This window comes from Xiphophorus maculatus, chromosome 20, assembly GCF_002775205.1.
Source record: "Xiphophorus maculatus strain JP 163 A chromosome 20, X_maculatus-5.0-male, whole genome shotgun sequence".
In the NCBI taxonomy this organism is placed as follows: domain Eukaryota; kingdom Metazoa; phylum Chordata; class Actinopteri; order Cyprinodontiformes; family Poeciliidae; genus Xiphophorus; species Xiphophorus maculatus.
In genome coordinates, this window is record NC_036462.1 from 11,954,582 (window position 1) to 11,971,711 (window position 17,130).

At 38.7% G+C, this 17,130-nt stretch overlaps 1 protein-coding gene across 1 annotated transcript; it reads right to left on the bottom strand.

Annotated features, from left to right (window-relative positions):
• Positions 1 to 112: 112 nt before the first annotated feature.
• LOC102218548 (protein Wnt-2b-A) lies at positions 113 to 10,655 on the bottom strand. Its single transcript, XM_023353397.1, has 5 exons — positions 10,090 to 10,655; positions 6,455 to 6,675; positions 5,400 to 5,677; positions 3,555 to 3,819; positions 113 to 1,539 (listed from the first exon to the last, which is right to left on the bottom strand). Exons 1-5 carry the CDS (start codon positions 10,248 to 10,250, stop codon positions 1,310 to 1,312), a joined length of 1,155 nt encoding a protein of 384 aa, XP_023209165.1. The 5' UTR covers positions 10,251 to 10,655; the 3' UTR covers positions 113 to 1,309.
• Between the last annotated feature and the right edge of the window lie 6,475 nt (positions 10,656 to 17,130).

The window sequence follows — 17,130 nt, forward strand, 5'->3', positions numbered from 1 at the left end:
GAGTACAATGTGGCCTCATAGAGTAGACTGAAGGGTTTGGCCATGGAGAGGTATGCATCTTCTGATCTGTTACGTCTGCAACCCAATCTCAGACAAGACAATGGTTGGATGGATAAAAATATTATAATTTATTTATTTCAGAATTCTGTTTACATATAGAGGTAACATGAAAGGTATGTGCTACATTATATCAGTAGTACCCTTGTAATTTTCCTGTATCAGATAAATTTGAGTTGGTTGGGAGCTACTTGCAAAAAATATTTAATGGTAAGCAGTTATATAATTAATAATAAAACAAGTTCTTTCCAATTTTGGAAATGGACCAGTTTTCAGTCTGTTCTACTGTCCTGAACAGCAATTAATCCCAGAATCTATTGCTTCACATTTTGTGTCATTATTTAAGGCAGCCTTAAATGCATGAACATTGAAAACTACTTGACACCAACTTCTCTAGTGTTTAAACTTACTCAGCTTTGGAACTGTAATAAGCCACTGATGACAAATCCATTCTTCATAAAGTACTGACAGTTCAAACCGTCTTAAGATGAGATCACCATTGTTTTCTCAAATGAGTCTTAATAACTGGATAAAAAAAGAAATCTTAATTTCCGCCAAAAACATAGTCTTTCAGAGTCTCTTGTCTTTAACATCCCTGATTATTGTTAACAAGAAATTCCCTCAAACAAAAAAGAAACAACTTTTTGGCCACTCGCTGAAATCACCTTTCCACTACTTACTCAGGATTGGATAAGGCTCTGGCAACATATGACCCTGAATTATTAATCAATCACAATATCTCTGAAAGGCAATACTGTCTAAACATGATTTTTGTTTTAAGATAAAATTATCGGTTTTACTGCCCCCATGTAAGCTATTTTGCCAACCGATACATTTCTAATTCTCAGATATCAAGACTAAAAACAACAACATGCATGTCTATCGTCAATTATAAATGAGACATTGTCAGCAGCACTTTTCTTCTGTTACTTTAGATCCGGTATTTCTGTTATTATGGCTATGTCTCCCATCTTCAGATAAGAATGCATTGTGTCAAAGATCTAAATATAATAGTTTTATAATATATTCAACCATTTAATAACAAAAGTGTCTCATAAATGGTCTTGTTGTAAACTGTTCAATGCACTTCTTTTCCAGTTTCTTTCCTCCTCTCAAGGTTTAGGAGGTCCTTGCATGGAGAAGGATCAAAGCATCAAACGACAAAGCCTTTGCAGTCACAAGATCCCACTTATAGGAATCTTTAGAGCAAGTCCTTGAGCCTATTCCGGCTGTTTTTGGCCTTGCCTTTTTGCTAAGTTATGTCCAACCAATCGGGCCTCTTGTGCGGTTTGCAGGTGTGAATGTCCACTATGTCCTCACAGTCTTTGCACTCCACTGCGCAGCACCACTTGAACTTGCATTCACACTTAGTAACACGTTTGACGCGCATGGTGTCGTAGCCTCGTCCACAGCACATGACCTCACAGCCATCTGTGCCTCTTGAGGACTTGTTGCACACTCTGCCAGCTGTCCCCAAAGAGCCTGTGATGAGAAGAGAATAAATGCCTGATTTGTCATAATGACCAAATAATTTAGAAACTTTGAACTTAAGGAGGTTACATTAAATACTTTCCACTGATCATTAGTTTTTCTGCAGAAGAAAGCACTCAATAGTACTCCAATTCTCTTCGAAGTGGGATCTTTCTGACTGCATATGAGATATTGAACAGATAACTATAACCCCATTTGAAGAAAACTCGATTGTTCCTTATGTGTGATGAAAATACAACTTCACATTTCAGAATGTTTTATGTGACAAAATATTCACAAAACCCTGAACACCAAGACCCAGCATGCATCCTACACCTGTCTGTGACTGGTGTGGTTAATGAGAAGGAAAGTTATAATAAACAATTCAACATATTAATTAGCCACATGCTTTAACAGTGTTACCCAAAAAAGTGTTTCATAAACGTCAATGTTTTTTGAAAAAGAAAAGCCTTGTTCAGTGTACAGTTTTCAAACTCTGGACTGACCAGTGTATATTTTACAGACACAAAAAAATACACTTGTGTCTGTATATCATATGTCATCAACATGCTGCATTGCATAGCGATATATAAATATATATTTTTTTGCAAAGATTTCATTCTGCATAATACAGGGGGGCAACAATTTCTTATTGACCGGACATGCTCAAAAAACAATATTAATTTGGTCAGGGCACAACTGACAGACCTGTGCCTGGGCTACTTCCAAGCGGTCCCACCATCCAGATATGGAACATCATCATATCAAAAACCATGACTAAATGTAACATACCTCAGCATAGATCTCACAATTTATTTATTATGGAATTGTTGGCATTCCACAAAATAAAATGTTTAAAAACTACTTAACAAGTAATCCTGCCAGTTGGCCAAACCAAAATACCACTTTTCCCTCACTATTCCAGAAGGTTCAGTCTACCAGGCAGAATAGTTTCAGATTGTGGTCATATACTAAAGTGGAAAATCTTAGCATCAGATAGGTAAGGTAAGTCAACGACCACTATTAAGTTAACTTTTTTTTTACAAGGTAAGACAGCATGTCCCTTTGAGTCAAAGTGCAACCAAGCTAAATGCTGGAAGGAGCAGAGGAATTTGTAAAATCAGTGCCATCACGTCCCCTGCACATGCTAACCTCATCTAATCTGCTAACAGTGAACTCCGTCACGGTCTACTGAAGGGGATGGATCTGACAACCAGGCAAAGCAAACATCAGGAATTAAAGGAGATGTGAGAGGTCAAATTATTGAACTTTAAGCTGTGGAGGAATTCAAGACTTGAGAGGATGGATTTCTACCCAATTTTTTTTAAAGTAGTGCATGATTCACCATCTGTTTGTCATTTTTCAAAACAGTGTTTCAAAGAAAATCTAGATTATGTTTTTTCCCTATGTTTTAAAGAAATACCAAAGGTCCAGGGAAATCTTTTTTTCAAGCTTTTCAGATCCTCATTGCTTTAAGAATATGCATAAACAGACATAGCTAGAATATGAGCAACGCATGTCACATTCCTTGGAGTAAGGTCATTCTGAACCAGACACCTCACAAGTGTCTTACCTGGGCTAAGGAGAAAAGAAACTAGACTGTTGCGAGCCTCAACATCCTCTTTTCAAATGGATGTTGCATTTCGTTGTATATTGCCTAAACTGCACACTAAATGGATATATATTTCAGTAGGCTAGACATTTCCATAAAAAGTCACATTTTTCTTATTGGCTTTTTGTAATATTCAGATTTTCTGAGAAATTCTCCACAGTCAGGTGAAGCTTTTAGTTTTTATAAGCTGCAAGCCATATTAATAGAATAAAATTACCATTTTATATATCACTCTGGTTAATATGAGTTTCAGTTTTTGAATTGAATTTCTGAAATAAATTCATGATCCCCAAAGTATGAGACTTTAATATCACAGTATACAGTTGTTTTAAATCAATTTGGCCATTTTGAACCAACCTTTTCAAAAATTGTTCATCAAAAACAACTTGCAATAAATTGTAACTCATTTACTTACCTGCCATCCGGTCCCTGACACAGTAATCTGGGGAGTTCTCCACATACACCAGTTCATTCTTGGTGGTTCCTTGGAAGTCCCTGTCAGCCACCCTAAAGCCAGTCCCATCCTGGTTCATCGTCACTTCAATGGCCGTGTTGTACTTCTTCCGAAGGTAGTCCCCGGTTCGCCTGAAGTCAGACATAGCCAGCCAACAGGTTCTCAGAGAACAGGAACCACTGACCCCGTGACACTTGCACTCCAGCTTCATAAAGCGCTTCACTGCCTAGAGCATGGGTCAGAGGTGACAGGGTGTTAAGCTGTTGATGTTGCCGGCTGGTGTAATCAGCTCTGCTGTTAACTCTATTTAGAACTGAATTTATATCCTAAATGTAATCGTTTAAGATCACATTTAGGATCTTAAAAGATCAATAAACTCTGTATCTTACTCTTAGTCTGCAGTCGTAAATATATACACACAGTATTTCCTACATTCTCATTAAGGAAGTTAGGTTGTGGAATATTTGTGATTTTGGACATAATTTCAACTATTTTTATCAAGCCATGTGACAAATTGTTAGTTATCTTAATAGTCAATCATAATCAAGAATGTGTTATAAAAAATGACTACAGTATATGTGAAGGAATTTTGCAACTATTAAACAAAATAAGCAATTGACAACTCTAACTTTTAAATAATAATCATTTTGTCCCTTTCACTTATTTTCATATACAAGTACCGGTACATGTCCAGTTTTTTATGCTAATTTCCTAAAGTGAAACTCATATAATTTATAGATCCATCACACATTGAGTGAACTTTTTCCAACTTTTATTTCTTGCATTTTTGTTTGTTATGGCTTATAGATCATAAAAACTCAGAATTTGGTGTCTTATAAAATTTGAATATTGTGGCAAAGTCCAATATTTGACATTCATGATGGTACAACCTAATCAGCTAATAAACTCAAAGCAACAAAACTCTAAATGATCTCTTTCTAGGTCAGTAAGTTGTAGAGTCATGGGCAAGACTACTAACCTGTCAGATATTCAGGAGGCATTCATTGACACCCTCAACAAGGAGAGTAAGCCACAAACAAAAAAAAAATCATTGCTAAAGAAACTGGTTGTTCACAGAGTTATGAAGAAAAAGGTGCATCAGCAATAAAAATAATTGCAGACAGAGCTTCACAAGGAATGGATTGAGGCTAGAGTCAGCACATTCAGACCTTATGCATTGTGGGTAACAGACATGGGCAACAGATGTCTCATTTCTCATGTCAAGCCATTCCTCAACTAGAGAATACATCAGACGTCTCATACTTGCTGAGCTGAAGAGAAAAAGAACTGAACATTTGTTAAGTGGTTGAAAGTCCTCTTTTCAGATAAATGTAAGAGGTGAATTTCATTTTGAAATCAAGGTCCCAGAGTCTGGAGAATCCACATTGCTGTTTAGTGTAAAGTTTCCACAGACAATGATGATTTGCCGTGCTTTATCATCTGCTAGTTTTGGTCCATTGTCTTTGAATTCCACAGTTAACAGCTATCTACTTGCATATTTTAGGGTGCTTCATGTTTTTTTCTGATGACAAGCTTTATGGAGATGCTGATTTAATTTTCCAGAAAGACTTGGCACCTGCACCCACTGTTGAGGTATGGTACCTTTGACAGTGGTTTAATGACCAGGGTGTTACTTTGCTTGATTGACTAACAAACTTGACTTACCTGAAGCCCATGAAAAAATATTGAATTATTTCACAGTATTCAAAGTATTTGACTTGTCTCAAAACACAACTAGGAAACATAATTTATTTTCTGACTTGCATCAAAAGTTGTAATTCTAAAATTAGATCTGCTGCTGCTCACCATCCGACCGCATCGGTTGTTGTGGAGGTTCATCAGCGCTCGTGCATCCTTCACCATCTTTTCTCTAGCATCCACGAAGGCCTTGGCAAATTTGATGCCATAGTTGATGTTATCGCTACAGCCCCCCCAGTCAAAGTAGCCCTTGTCGTCTCTCGCTTGACCCCGCTTGAGACTGTCACAATTGCAGATTTTAAGATCGCCCTGACTGCAGGCCCTTGTAATGGCGTAGACCACTCCAGCTGAAGAAATGGCGTAAACAAATGCTGCTTCTCTGCTGCCTGTATGGAGAAACATATCTGAGCGTTAGAGAAAAAGACAGCACTTTTTATTTGTCTTAAATGTCCTTTTTACTACCCTAACTCACCTTTAGTCATTTTGTTCTACTTTAGGATTTGAATTACTTAGTATTTAGTTTGAAATACAGGAACCTTTTGTCTGTATATTTTAAGTAGGAGTGAATTATCAGTCCATTTGTTCTAGATGGACCAGACAAAGTTGTGGCAACAGTGTCATGCCAAACAATTTTCCTTTTACTTTTTTTTCTGTTTTCTTTTTTGTTTTGTTTTGTTTTGGGGGTTTTTTTTCAATTTGAACAGACGTGGGGCTTTCTGGGTCTCTGAACTGTGTTTTCATTTCAGACAAGAGGAGATTCTGGGGGTTATTTGGTCTGGCTGTTCCACCCTCCTCCTGTTCTCATTCCTGCTCACGCAATGAGGCAAAGCACAGGCGATATGTCAGGGAGTGAAGCTTTGTCTGGCTGCCAGATACATCTACCCAAATATTTACATCTTCTATTACTGTTTATACATCACCAGTGTGGATCTCTCAATCTGCTTCTTGTTTTTGGAGAACATTCACTTTCCCAATCTTCTTTCATTCCAGAGATGGAAAAATACCCCCACAACACTTTCTCCTTCTGTTTGTATTCCAGGATAAAGTTGATTTAGAGTTTATTCTTTACTCATGCGGCTTTTCTGACGAAAAGGAACTCAAGCGTCAACTACATAAGCAGCCACTGTCGCACAGCAGCAGGCTGAGAAAAATCTCGGACTCACTTCGCAACATCACCCTGCCAAACACAGTGTGATCGCGGTCCAGCGTGCTGCAGTTCCAGCGGTGGTATCTGAACTGGTGCTGGCACTCTTTGATCCACTCGTTGGCCCCCTCGCTAATGGACTGCATCAGGTCCGGGTGCCGCTGGCAGAGCTGCCGCTGTTTGTTCACCAGGCCGGGAATGTTGTCACAGATCACCCGAGCACCCAGTGCTCCGATGTACCTGGGGACACAGACAATGCAAATGAAAAGTGAGCACAGTGTTTTATCAGAGTGACACTTGTCACTTTGCGATTGTTGCTGCAGATTAACTTTTGCTTTCTCCTTATTTTTTGAGTTGGCTAAGACAACAATGTTTGGATGTTGGGTTACAAAACTATTCATATATTTTATATGATGTAAAAATCAAATGGAAAGCAATCTGCCTAACAAACTTATGAGGCACTTAAATGTCTGATGGGTGGCTGGACACATTACTCATATTTAAGAAATATGATCTATTTATATCAAAGTTTTCTATCCCAAGAAATAACACAGAAGTCTCATTATGAATAAATTTAATCAGGTCAAATGTTTTCAAACTCCAGCTTACAGGTTTAATTTCTAGCAATTAAACTTGTACTCTTATGTAATACAGCACCTGCCACATTTTTGGAAATCCTGGGGAAGCTACATAAAAGGCATAAGAATAAATTCATATTTTATTGCATTCGAGTAATCTTACACTAAAAGAACAAAAATCATTGAAAATTCTAACCTTTGAATGCCTTCATTCAATTGAGAAAATTATTCCAACATTGTGAAATAATTGTTTAGACAAAATCACTGGTGTCAGAATAAGTTTTTCATCATCTGTTCCCATGATCTGATGTCTCACTTGTTTTAGCAACACTTCAAAATGGGAAAGATTAGAAAATATACCAAGCAAGCTAAATGTATGTATCTTCATAAATCAGGAAATGACTACAAGAGCAAGCCTAAATTTTCTAATCTCTTTATTAAAATGTTTAAAGCAACTCAAGCCATGATGAACAATGAAGAGTTATATCCTAGGGTGACAGAGTCGCTATTTTAGCAATTTACTACCAGGCTGTTTCGTACATTTTACCAGGGGTGCTGTATATGTGCATGTAGATAATGCACTTAACTACATAAGTCTTTCACAGGATTAAGTGAGTTTGGAAGAAGAAAAAACTATTGATTCTTCCACTAATTATGTTTTCAATTCACTTTGCTATATAAAGTGTTTGATTTTATACAGCTATATTTTATTTTAGCAAAAGTTTAAACTGAATTATGAACATGCAAACTTGAATGTCAAGATAAAAAAGTAAAAATGTTCATTGTTTAAGTTTGTTTGTTGTTTGATATGATTAGATGTTCAGGCAGCTATGGGAAACTCCAACTGAAAAAGAGCAACAAAAAAGGAAAAATAAAAGAAAAACAAATTCACATAAAAATGTTTGACTTCCTATTAATAATTTTGCTTTCTGTTTATTATCCCTGAGTTTGTCAGCAGCCCATAAGAGTATGGATCATATGGTGGGATTGTTGGTGGGCTTCACTTATCAACAAGAGGGCAGCCATCTCCAGTATAAGTGAGAGCTCAGATCAACCATATGACCGCACTAGGTACCCCTCTCCTCTCTCTCCCTGTTTTGGCCCCTTTAAGCTCTGTTCTCCTTCCAGATATCATCCTGATGCTTAATCGCAGCCCCATTTGTGTCGCCGGGCCACTGAAACAGAAACAGACCGAGCGGGCTGTTTCCACTCCTGTTATGGCTGTACTTTCCCATTCTGACCGTGACAATCTGCCAGAGCAATAAAACGAAACAGAGGCACGACTTATGCTTATTGTGTTTATATTGTATGATGTACAGAAAGAGCCCCGAGTGTTTCCAAGAGGACACAGAGAACAAGAAAGTGGGGAGCTATTCCTATAGGGAGACTTATGGTGATCATCTTAATTACTTTAGTTGTTAAAACAACAGCAAGCAGATACTGGCAAAAAATAAAACTGACTAAAGTGTCTGTTCATGCAAACAGACACTGTGTCTGTTTGCATGAAACTGAGAACAGAACAGTTTGTTGTACCTGTACTTTATCATTCAGCATTTTTTAACTGTGACACTATTAAAAAAGGAATATAGAAGTATCACTAAAATAACAGGAAAGAGATTAGGAAAGCTAAAAGCTCATGAAATTCCATTTTCTTGCAGGTGTAATTTCAGGGCAGATTGGATTAAAGGTGCTGGTTATTCTCCAGGATTTTTTTTTCTTCTTTTGAGGGCATTTAAAATCCATAAGAGAAATCTTCAAGGGGCATTCACTCATGCACCACTGCCTGCACCTGCTACCTATACTCTGAGCTTGAGCGGTGGATAGGGGAACCTCTCTTCACACCATTAATCTTCAGAACGCTGCTGCAGGGAATATCTCAGTGTGAAGTGACATGCAGAAGAATAACATAAACACACATCCAAGACATTCCTATACAAAGTCAAAGATCTTTTAAAGACATAGGAGAGTGTACATATATAGATAAAGTAGATGAACTAGAATAGTTTTAGTAGCTAATCAATGGAAATTCACACACAAAGTTATATATATATATATATATATATATATATATATATATATATATATATATATATAGTATTTATTTGATATAATAGATTATTTGGCCTTTACATAACACCATACAGTGATGTTTCTGACACAATGTTATGTTATGTCCATAATACAACCTATATAATCCTGGGGACGACTGATGACTTCACAGTTATCCAGCAGACAGTCCACAAGGAGAGTAAGCTTCAAAAGATCATTGCTAAAGAAGCTGACTGTTAACAAAGGGCTGTCTCCAAGCACACTGATGGAAAGTTGTGTGGAAGGGAAATTGTGTAATAGAGAATGATGCATGAGCAACTGGGTAACAGGAACCTTTCGGAGAATTGTGAAACAAAGCCATGCCACACCACAAGGGAGATTCACAAGGTGTGGGCTACAGCCGACGTCTGGTTTCAGGAGTCAGGATGTAGGCTATAACTGTGTCAATCATCTTAGGCCATGCCTGAACCTGAAACAACATCCAAAGCACCGTACATGAACTGAGGAGAAAAAGGACAAAGCTGTTGTTCCGTGGTCAAAAAACAATTTTCTGATTGAAGATTGTTTTGCATTTCATTCGTAAAATCCAAGTCTTTACATGCTTGTCCTAGCAGAATCTTGTCACTGAGCAGCTCTCTACAAGGAAATTTGACAATACTTGGACTTGTCACCTTACCCTGCCTAATGACTACAGTATCACTGTGCTTGATTGACCAGAACTTTTCTTTGACATTTGTTGTCCTTATTCAATATTTAAATTTGATGATAAACTGAATTTTAGGTTTTTATTAGCTGCAGCCCATAATCATGTGTGCCATGAGAGTTTTAATTTGAAATTGAATTACTCAAAAAAAATAACTTTAATTTATTTTTACTTTAATTTACAGGGATGTGAATAAATTCCCCCTCAACCCATCTCCCCCCCCAAAAAAGATAAATCAAAAAATTTTGCAGCAGCTACATTAAATTTGTATTTTACATGTCCAGTTACATACGTTCAAAAATAATGCCTCAAGATCTCACTCACCACCACGATGAATCAACTCTGGGTGTGAAAATGAGTAGGAGCAGGATAAAAATGGGCTTGGCATGATGTTGCCTCTTTGACCCATTTCTAATCGCCATCGCACTGCTGTTGCCTGATATGCTCCTGGTGTTCATTGGGGAAATCATAACTCCTCTTCTCATGTGTTGGTAAAAGACGTACAGTCAGATGTGAAAGTCCCCGGTGACTGTCCGCCGTCCATCATCGGCGGATAAAAAGAATTTCACAACGAGGAAAAAGTGGTTTCACTCTCCATTAGCTTTCCAAAGACTATAATTAGAGCGAAGTTTGGATCAGCACATCTGTAACCACCTTCATTGGCACTAGAGATTGATCGTAAAGTGTGATATTTAAGTGCGCCGTCGCCAATATATGGGATTAGGTTTAGTTCCCCGGTTGCGCCTCAAGATGAAGTTCAGAAAAGTTGGAGGGACTCAAAATCGACAGACTCAACTAATAACACAGTCCAGTGGGATGAATATCTGAAACTGGGACAGATCCAGTGCTCGCCTTTCCACCAGCAGCCGGGAAAGAAGATGCGCTCAGAGAGGCGCAGCGTTCTGCTTTGGTGCGTCAGCTGTGCGCCACCCCTCACTTCTTCCCTCACCCTGCCCTGACTTCAAAAATTACAAACAGCGGTTGTAAATTTGATTTGAACTGAAAATCATTTTAAAGTGTGATGAACTTTAGCAAACAAAATTCTGTTTTCAAAACAAACTTTGTATGTCATGAGGTGCGGTGTGAGGTGGAGAGGCAGACGCTGAGGATCCAGGTGAAAAAACGGAGTTTAATGATGAAAATGTCTGAATATCCAAAACAGTAAAAAAAAAAAAAAAAAGAAGAAAAAAACCCTGTCAGCACAGCAGAGCGGGAAAACAAAGCTCAGCACTGGTAGCACAGGTTACCGGAGGACAGGAAGACAGACTGGTGTAGGCTATACGACAGATCATAATCCCATTCGAGACCCATTTCTTCCAGCAGCAGCGGAGATGGCAGGATCTCTACGTCCCTGTAGAGATCCGGCTGAGCCAGCTCCAACTGCTGCTGGATCCATACCTCCCGGCACCTCGGTCTGGTCGGGTCCTTCTGTCATGAGCTGTGGTGTTGGTGGTGAGGCAGACGCTTGAGACCCAGGTAGAAATGAAAATGGCGATTTTAATGGTGAGAATAGGTAAATAGAAATCCAAAAAAGTCCAAAACCCCAGCAGCTACACAGGTAGCAACGGAGCAAACGAATGGACTGACACCACTCACTGAGGACATTAGACGAGGACCCGACAAAGACACAGACACACAGGTGACACTAAATCAATCAATCAATCAAATTTTATTTGTAGCCTATAGCACATTTCAGCAGCAAGGCATTTCAAAGTGCTTTACATCATTACAAACACAGAAACACAATGCAACATAGAATCAACAATCAAAACACAGCATAAATACACAGGAGGTAATCAGGGAACGAGACACACCTGGGAGCAATGGAGGGGAGATAGGACAATGAAGAGACTCAAGGACACCGAAAACTCAGAAATAAACACAGAAAAACACAGATCACGACACTGTAAGCATCCTTCCACAGATTGAATAGTTCCCAGACTTTTAAGCATATTTTTTGTGTTTTCTTTTCTTGTCATTTTTGTTTTGTTTTTTCACCTTCCTAGCTTTTGGTGTTTCGGGCTACCTCTGTATTATCAGAATCAAAATCCGGCAATGAAAAGCAGTTGCTAATTATTCCTCTCATTGTATTGTACAAATGTGTTTATCAGGAAAATAGTGTAAAAATAATATACAGCCTTATGCATAACGCCACACAGCTAAAGCAGTTCTCAGTAATTTGAGAAAATATGGGACAAAACAAACATTCAGAAAACCAGAAGTTTCTCCAAAATGAACGAAGAGACAGTTGCTCTTTAGTGGATCAGCCACTAAAGATACCGATAGTAATAATGAAGGAATTGCAGGACTTTCTGCCAAGCACTGGTTTTGTTGTCCATGTGACAAAAATATTATGTTAGATCCACTTTGATGCACGGAATGAAATCTGTCTTTACCTTCACCATTCCAGCAGACACTGGAGGATTTTGAGGCAAAAACTGTTCCTCTTCAGCTCAGTGTTTAGATGATTAATTAAAGTTCTAATGAAAATGAAAAGAAGATAAACCATTATCATTAAAACAAAAAAACTTTAGCTATTTTATATATATCTAGGATTTTTGAGGGTGCTGTTTTTTGACAAACTGTTCAATTCCTTGTAATCCTTCTTTCATAAATAGTGGTATTGGGGAATCTGCCTGGCACATGTGAGGCTAAATTTAGGTTATTTCAGAAAGGATATGTTTTATTTTCACCATGACTGCAATTCCACAGGAGTTGATTTCTAACAATCACTTTGCTTAAAACCTTGTGTTTTATACTACTGCACCCATATGGAAGTGTTTATTTGCATTAATGGCATAACAGCTCAGACTATGTGCCAAGCCTTAATTTTAAGCTAATTTCTTTCACGAAAGCAAAAGCTCCTAAATATATTTTCCTGAAGAGAGAGGAAAGGATACTTAAACCAAAATTAAGAATTTTCTGGCCCTTAAACAGAGAAACTTTACAAGTGAGCAGAATTGACAGAAATAAAAATCTGAAGTCAAAGGTCAGACCTAAATTGGTTATTTAAATTTACAGTTCTAAAACATAAATGTGGCATCTTAGGTGGCCCTTGGCACACTTTATCTCTGTCATTTCTTTTCTTGTTCAGTTTTTCCCATGTTTGGTCCTATGCCCATAATAGCCTCTCTATGTTAGAAAATGATTAATAAGTCAATGAAGATGCCTCCATGCCGTGTGCTGCAGGGAGAGGGGAGTAAAATATCCTCCCCTTAGTTCCAAGCACTTGAACCTCTCTTGTAATGCCACCGGAGTGCATGTTTGTAGTTCAGCTCATATCAACAGTCCCAGTCCAGAGACGGGTTTGTCTGGAATCATCTGACCCACCTCAAGGACATTTTCAGCTCATGTCCCCGAGACTTCAGTGAGTCACTTAAGTATACGTGACAGGTAGAGATAGGCCCAGAGAAGAGATACGACGTTCCTGCTGTGTGCAGATGAAGTGCAAGAGGTCATTTTAATCAGTGCAAATCCATGGGTGTTAGTGCTGGATCTAGGTAAAGGTCAATAACAATGCAGCTGCCTAAAAATACTTCAGCTCAGACAGCCACTGCAATAAGGCTGATCTGGGAGCTTGGATGTAGTTATGAACTACATTACCATACAATCCAAAAATCCTTTATTCTAAAACAAAGGCCCATCATGCATTCTATGCAGCGCAGTCACCAAGCATGCTCTTTCTGTTGCCCAGCTGTTTGTCCTTCTTTGGTAGTCAGAGCTAGATTTGGAGCCAAAAAGGGATCCTCATTACATGTGACCCCTGCTTTCTTTACCCTGGGACGAGCTATGGATTTTACAGTGACAACTCTATAACAAATTGCTTTACAGGCAGCAGGTGATGGTGGCCATACCACTCATCATCCAGCCCACCCTCTACTGGTGACTCACTTTGAGCCAGCTCCAGCTGTGGTCTTTAAGGGGCCATGTGTGGGGGTCCTTGCTCCTATTCTGGACCCATTAAATCCCTGGAGATAAATTTAGATTGAAACAGACAAAAAGAAGAAAATTGATAGGGTAAAATAATGACAAATAGTTATATCTTACAAGTCAAGAGAAGCGACAGCATCAAGTTCATAGAGAAAACATTTGTAGGGTATTCTGTTCTTCCTTGAGGCAAGTCTTTAAAAAGAAGGCTGTAAATTTATGGTTTAACTCCTGACAGGTTATGTGCTCCCTGCTTGACCTCAGTTCCACAACATGGAACTGCAGATATGTGGTCAGCTTGATGTTGTAGAGCAAGTCAGCATTTGGGAAATCTACACTAAACAAATATGTGTCTGCAGCAGTCATTTTCAAGTTCAACTTCATTTATTTATGGATCTACACATTCATGCCCCCTAAATCTTCCATATTTTCACTTGTTATAACCACAAACCTCATAATATTTTATTAGGATTTCATGCAAGAGAGACACAAAGTAATTTATACTGGTGAAGTGGAGGGAAATGTTTATCTTTTTCAATTTCATTTACTCCTACAAGTCCTTTAAGATATGTGTCTTGCACTTTGTCATATTTATAAACAGAAGTTTTTGTCTTTGTGTTTTGTAGCTTCTAACTGGAGTTCTTCCAGCCTTGGATTCATTGGTTACTTTGGATTCCATTTTTGAATGATGGCTTAAGCAGTGCTCCATGTGAAGCTCACGACATTGCTTTACAATCTAAACCTGCTTTTAACTTCTCCACAATTTGACTTCTGGTCTGTCTGGTGTTTGTTCAATCATGGCCTCTAAAATTACATGCAGGTGGACAATATTTAATAACTATAGAACTTTTGAAGGCAATTACACTGTATCTTATATAGTATTATTATATAGTGGTATCAAAGTAGGTGGCCTGATACTTATAATACATACACTATTTTTCACATTTTGAATCAATCTTTATTACCTTTCCTCTATTTTACAATCATATGGCAGCTACTCTGTCATAAAATCTTTAAATATATTGAAGTTGTTATGTGAGAAAACCTTAAACATTAAGTTCCATCAAACTTTTGTTGGACTTCACTGTAAAGTGTTTCATCACAACCTTGTATCTTTTTATCGTATTTTGACTCTAGAATGTTCAAACTAACCACAGAATATCTCTTCTTTATTTATTATTCTCTTGCTTTCTTGTAGATTCTTGCTATTGGGTAACACATGTCTGCAGCATTTCACTTTTGTGAACAAAAGCCTCTATTTGTGCTTCAATATTGCACCCTAACAAATATGTAAACGAATATTTATTAATTGTCACTAACTGTTGTATGCAAACAGACTTCATGTGAAATACAAAATTTTCTGAGATGTTCAAAGAGAAGTTCTTGCAGCTTGTCACTTTCCGATGGCGGTGCTGCGTTGAAAGGAAGGGAGGCAAGGCAACAAGGTATGGTGGAAAGAGCTTTATTGGTGCTGCAGGTCACCAGTACACCGACACCCATTTCTTACAGAGAAGCACAGCAGCTGGCTTTATCCCCGGGGATTCTTCCACCCACACCAGGTGAAGGGGTGACAAACAATAAATAATTTACAAACCCGACACAAAATAAATGGTACAAATAAATATTTACATGCATGCAAAGTAGAAATGAACTAATCCTAAAGTCAACCAAGAAATTAAATCAAACTTAATATAACTTCAGAACATGACCCTCCTTGTACACATGGTATGCTCCACCCTCCTAAGGAGACACACCAGAAAAGTAAAACTCAATTAACCCAACACAAACAAACTGAAATAAAGAAATGAAACTAAAAGTACTTGTTTTGTAAATAAATATCAATAGTCAATAGGGATGGAGTCCCTGGTCTCCATTACACAGCTCATCAGTGTGAGCTTGTGTTTACAGAGGCCCGAGAAGCTGAGAAGATGAGGCTTTACAGAACGACTAGGCGTGCCTGTTCTGGATTTAGGATGCAGCTTTTCTGTCCTACACTGGAATGTTAATTAGGTGAGCTGAATGAAAGAGAGGTGACCCGTTCCGTTAACCAGCTAACCCTTTTCCCCAAGAGCCAGGAGGGGGATTCAATGTGTCGGAAAAGCCAAGTCAGCAAGTGCCTGTGTGGGTGTGTGTGAAGGAGACACAGAAACAATATGTGCTCTGACATTGCTGACTAATCTTCTCTTAATTTTCTTTTCTTAAGTAGCTTCACTTTTCACAGCGTACCACACAAGCACTGTTTACTGATTGAAGCAACATCGGGTATAAAACAAAATAACATTTCTGTCCACTTGTAAAATTTCACAACTTTTCCATGCAAACAAAAAGCTGCTTTTGATGTTTGAAGTAAAAGAAGGATTTCAAACAGGAAAATTGACTGTGCAGCTGACTGTGCCATGCTGAAACATTCAACTGAACTCAAATATGTACACTCAACAAAAATATAAACTCACCACTTTTGTTTTTGCTCCCATTTTTCATGAGATGGACTCAAAGATCTAAAATTCATTCCAGATAAACAATATTACCATTTCTTTCAAATGTTGTCCACAAATCTGTCTAAATGCTTGATAGTGAGCACTTCTGCTTTGCTGAGATAATCCATCCCACCTCACAGGTGTGCCACATCAAGATGCTGATCTGACATCATGATTAGTGCACAGGTGTACCTTATACTGCCCACAATAAAAGACCACTCTGAAATGTGCATTTTTTTTTGCTTTATTGGGGGTCTGGGGACTCAAAACCAGTCAGTAGCTGGTGTGACCACCATTTGCCTCATGCAGTGCAACACATCTTCTTTGCATAGAGTTTATCAGATTGTCAATTGTGGCCTGTGGAATGTTGGTCCACTCCTCTTCAATGGTGTGCGAAGTTGCTGGATATTAGTGGGACCTGGTACACGCTTTCGTATACGCCGGTCAAGCACATCCCAAACATGCTCACTGGGTGACATGTCCGGTGAGTATGCTGGCCATGCAAGAACTGGGACATTTTCAGCTTCCAAGAATTGTGTACAGATCCTTGCAACATGGGGCCGTACATTATCTTGCTGAAACATGAGGTGACGTTCATGGATATATGGCACAACAATGGGCCTCAGGATCTCATCACGGTATCTCTGTGCATTCAAAATGCCATCAATAAAATGCACCTATGTTCTTCGTCCATAACAGATGCCTGCCCATACCATAACCCCACCACCACCATGGGCCACTCGATCCACAACATTGGCATCAGCAAAGCGCTCACCCACACGACGCCACACACGCTGTCTGCCATCTGCCCTGAACAATGTAAACAGAGATTCATCCGTGAAGAGAACACCTCTCCAACGTGCCGGACGCCATCGGATGTGAGCATTTGCCCACTCAAGTCTGTTATGGCGACGATCTGGAGTCAGGTTAAGACCCCGATGAGGACGACGAGCATGCAGTT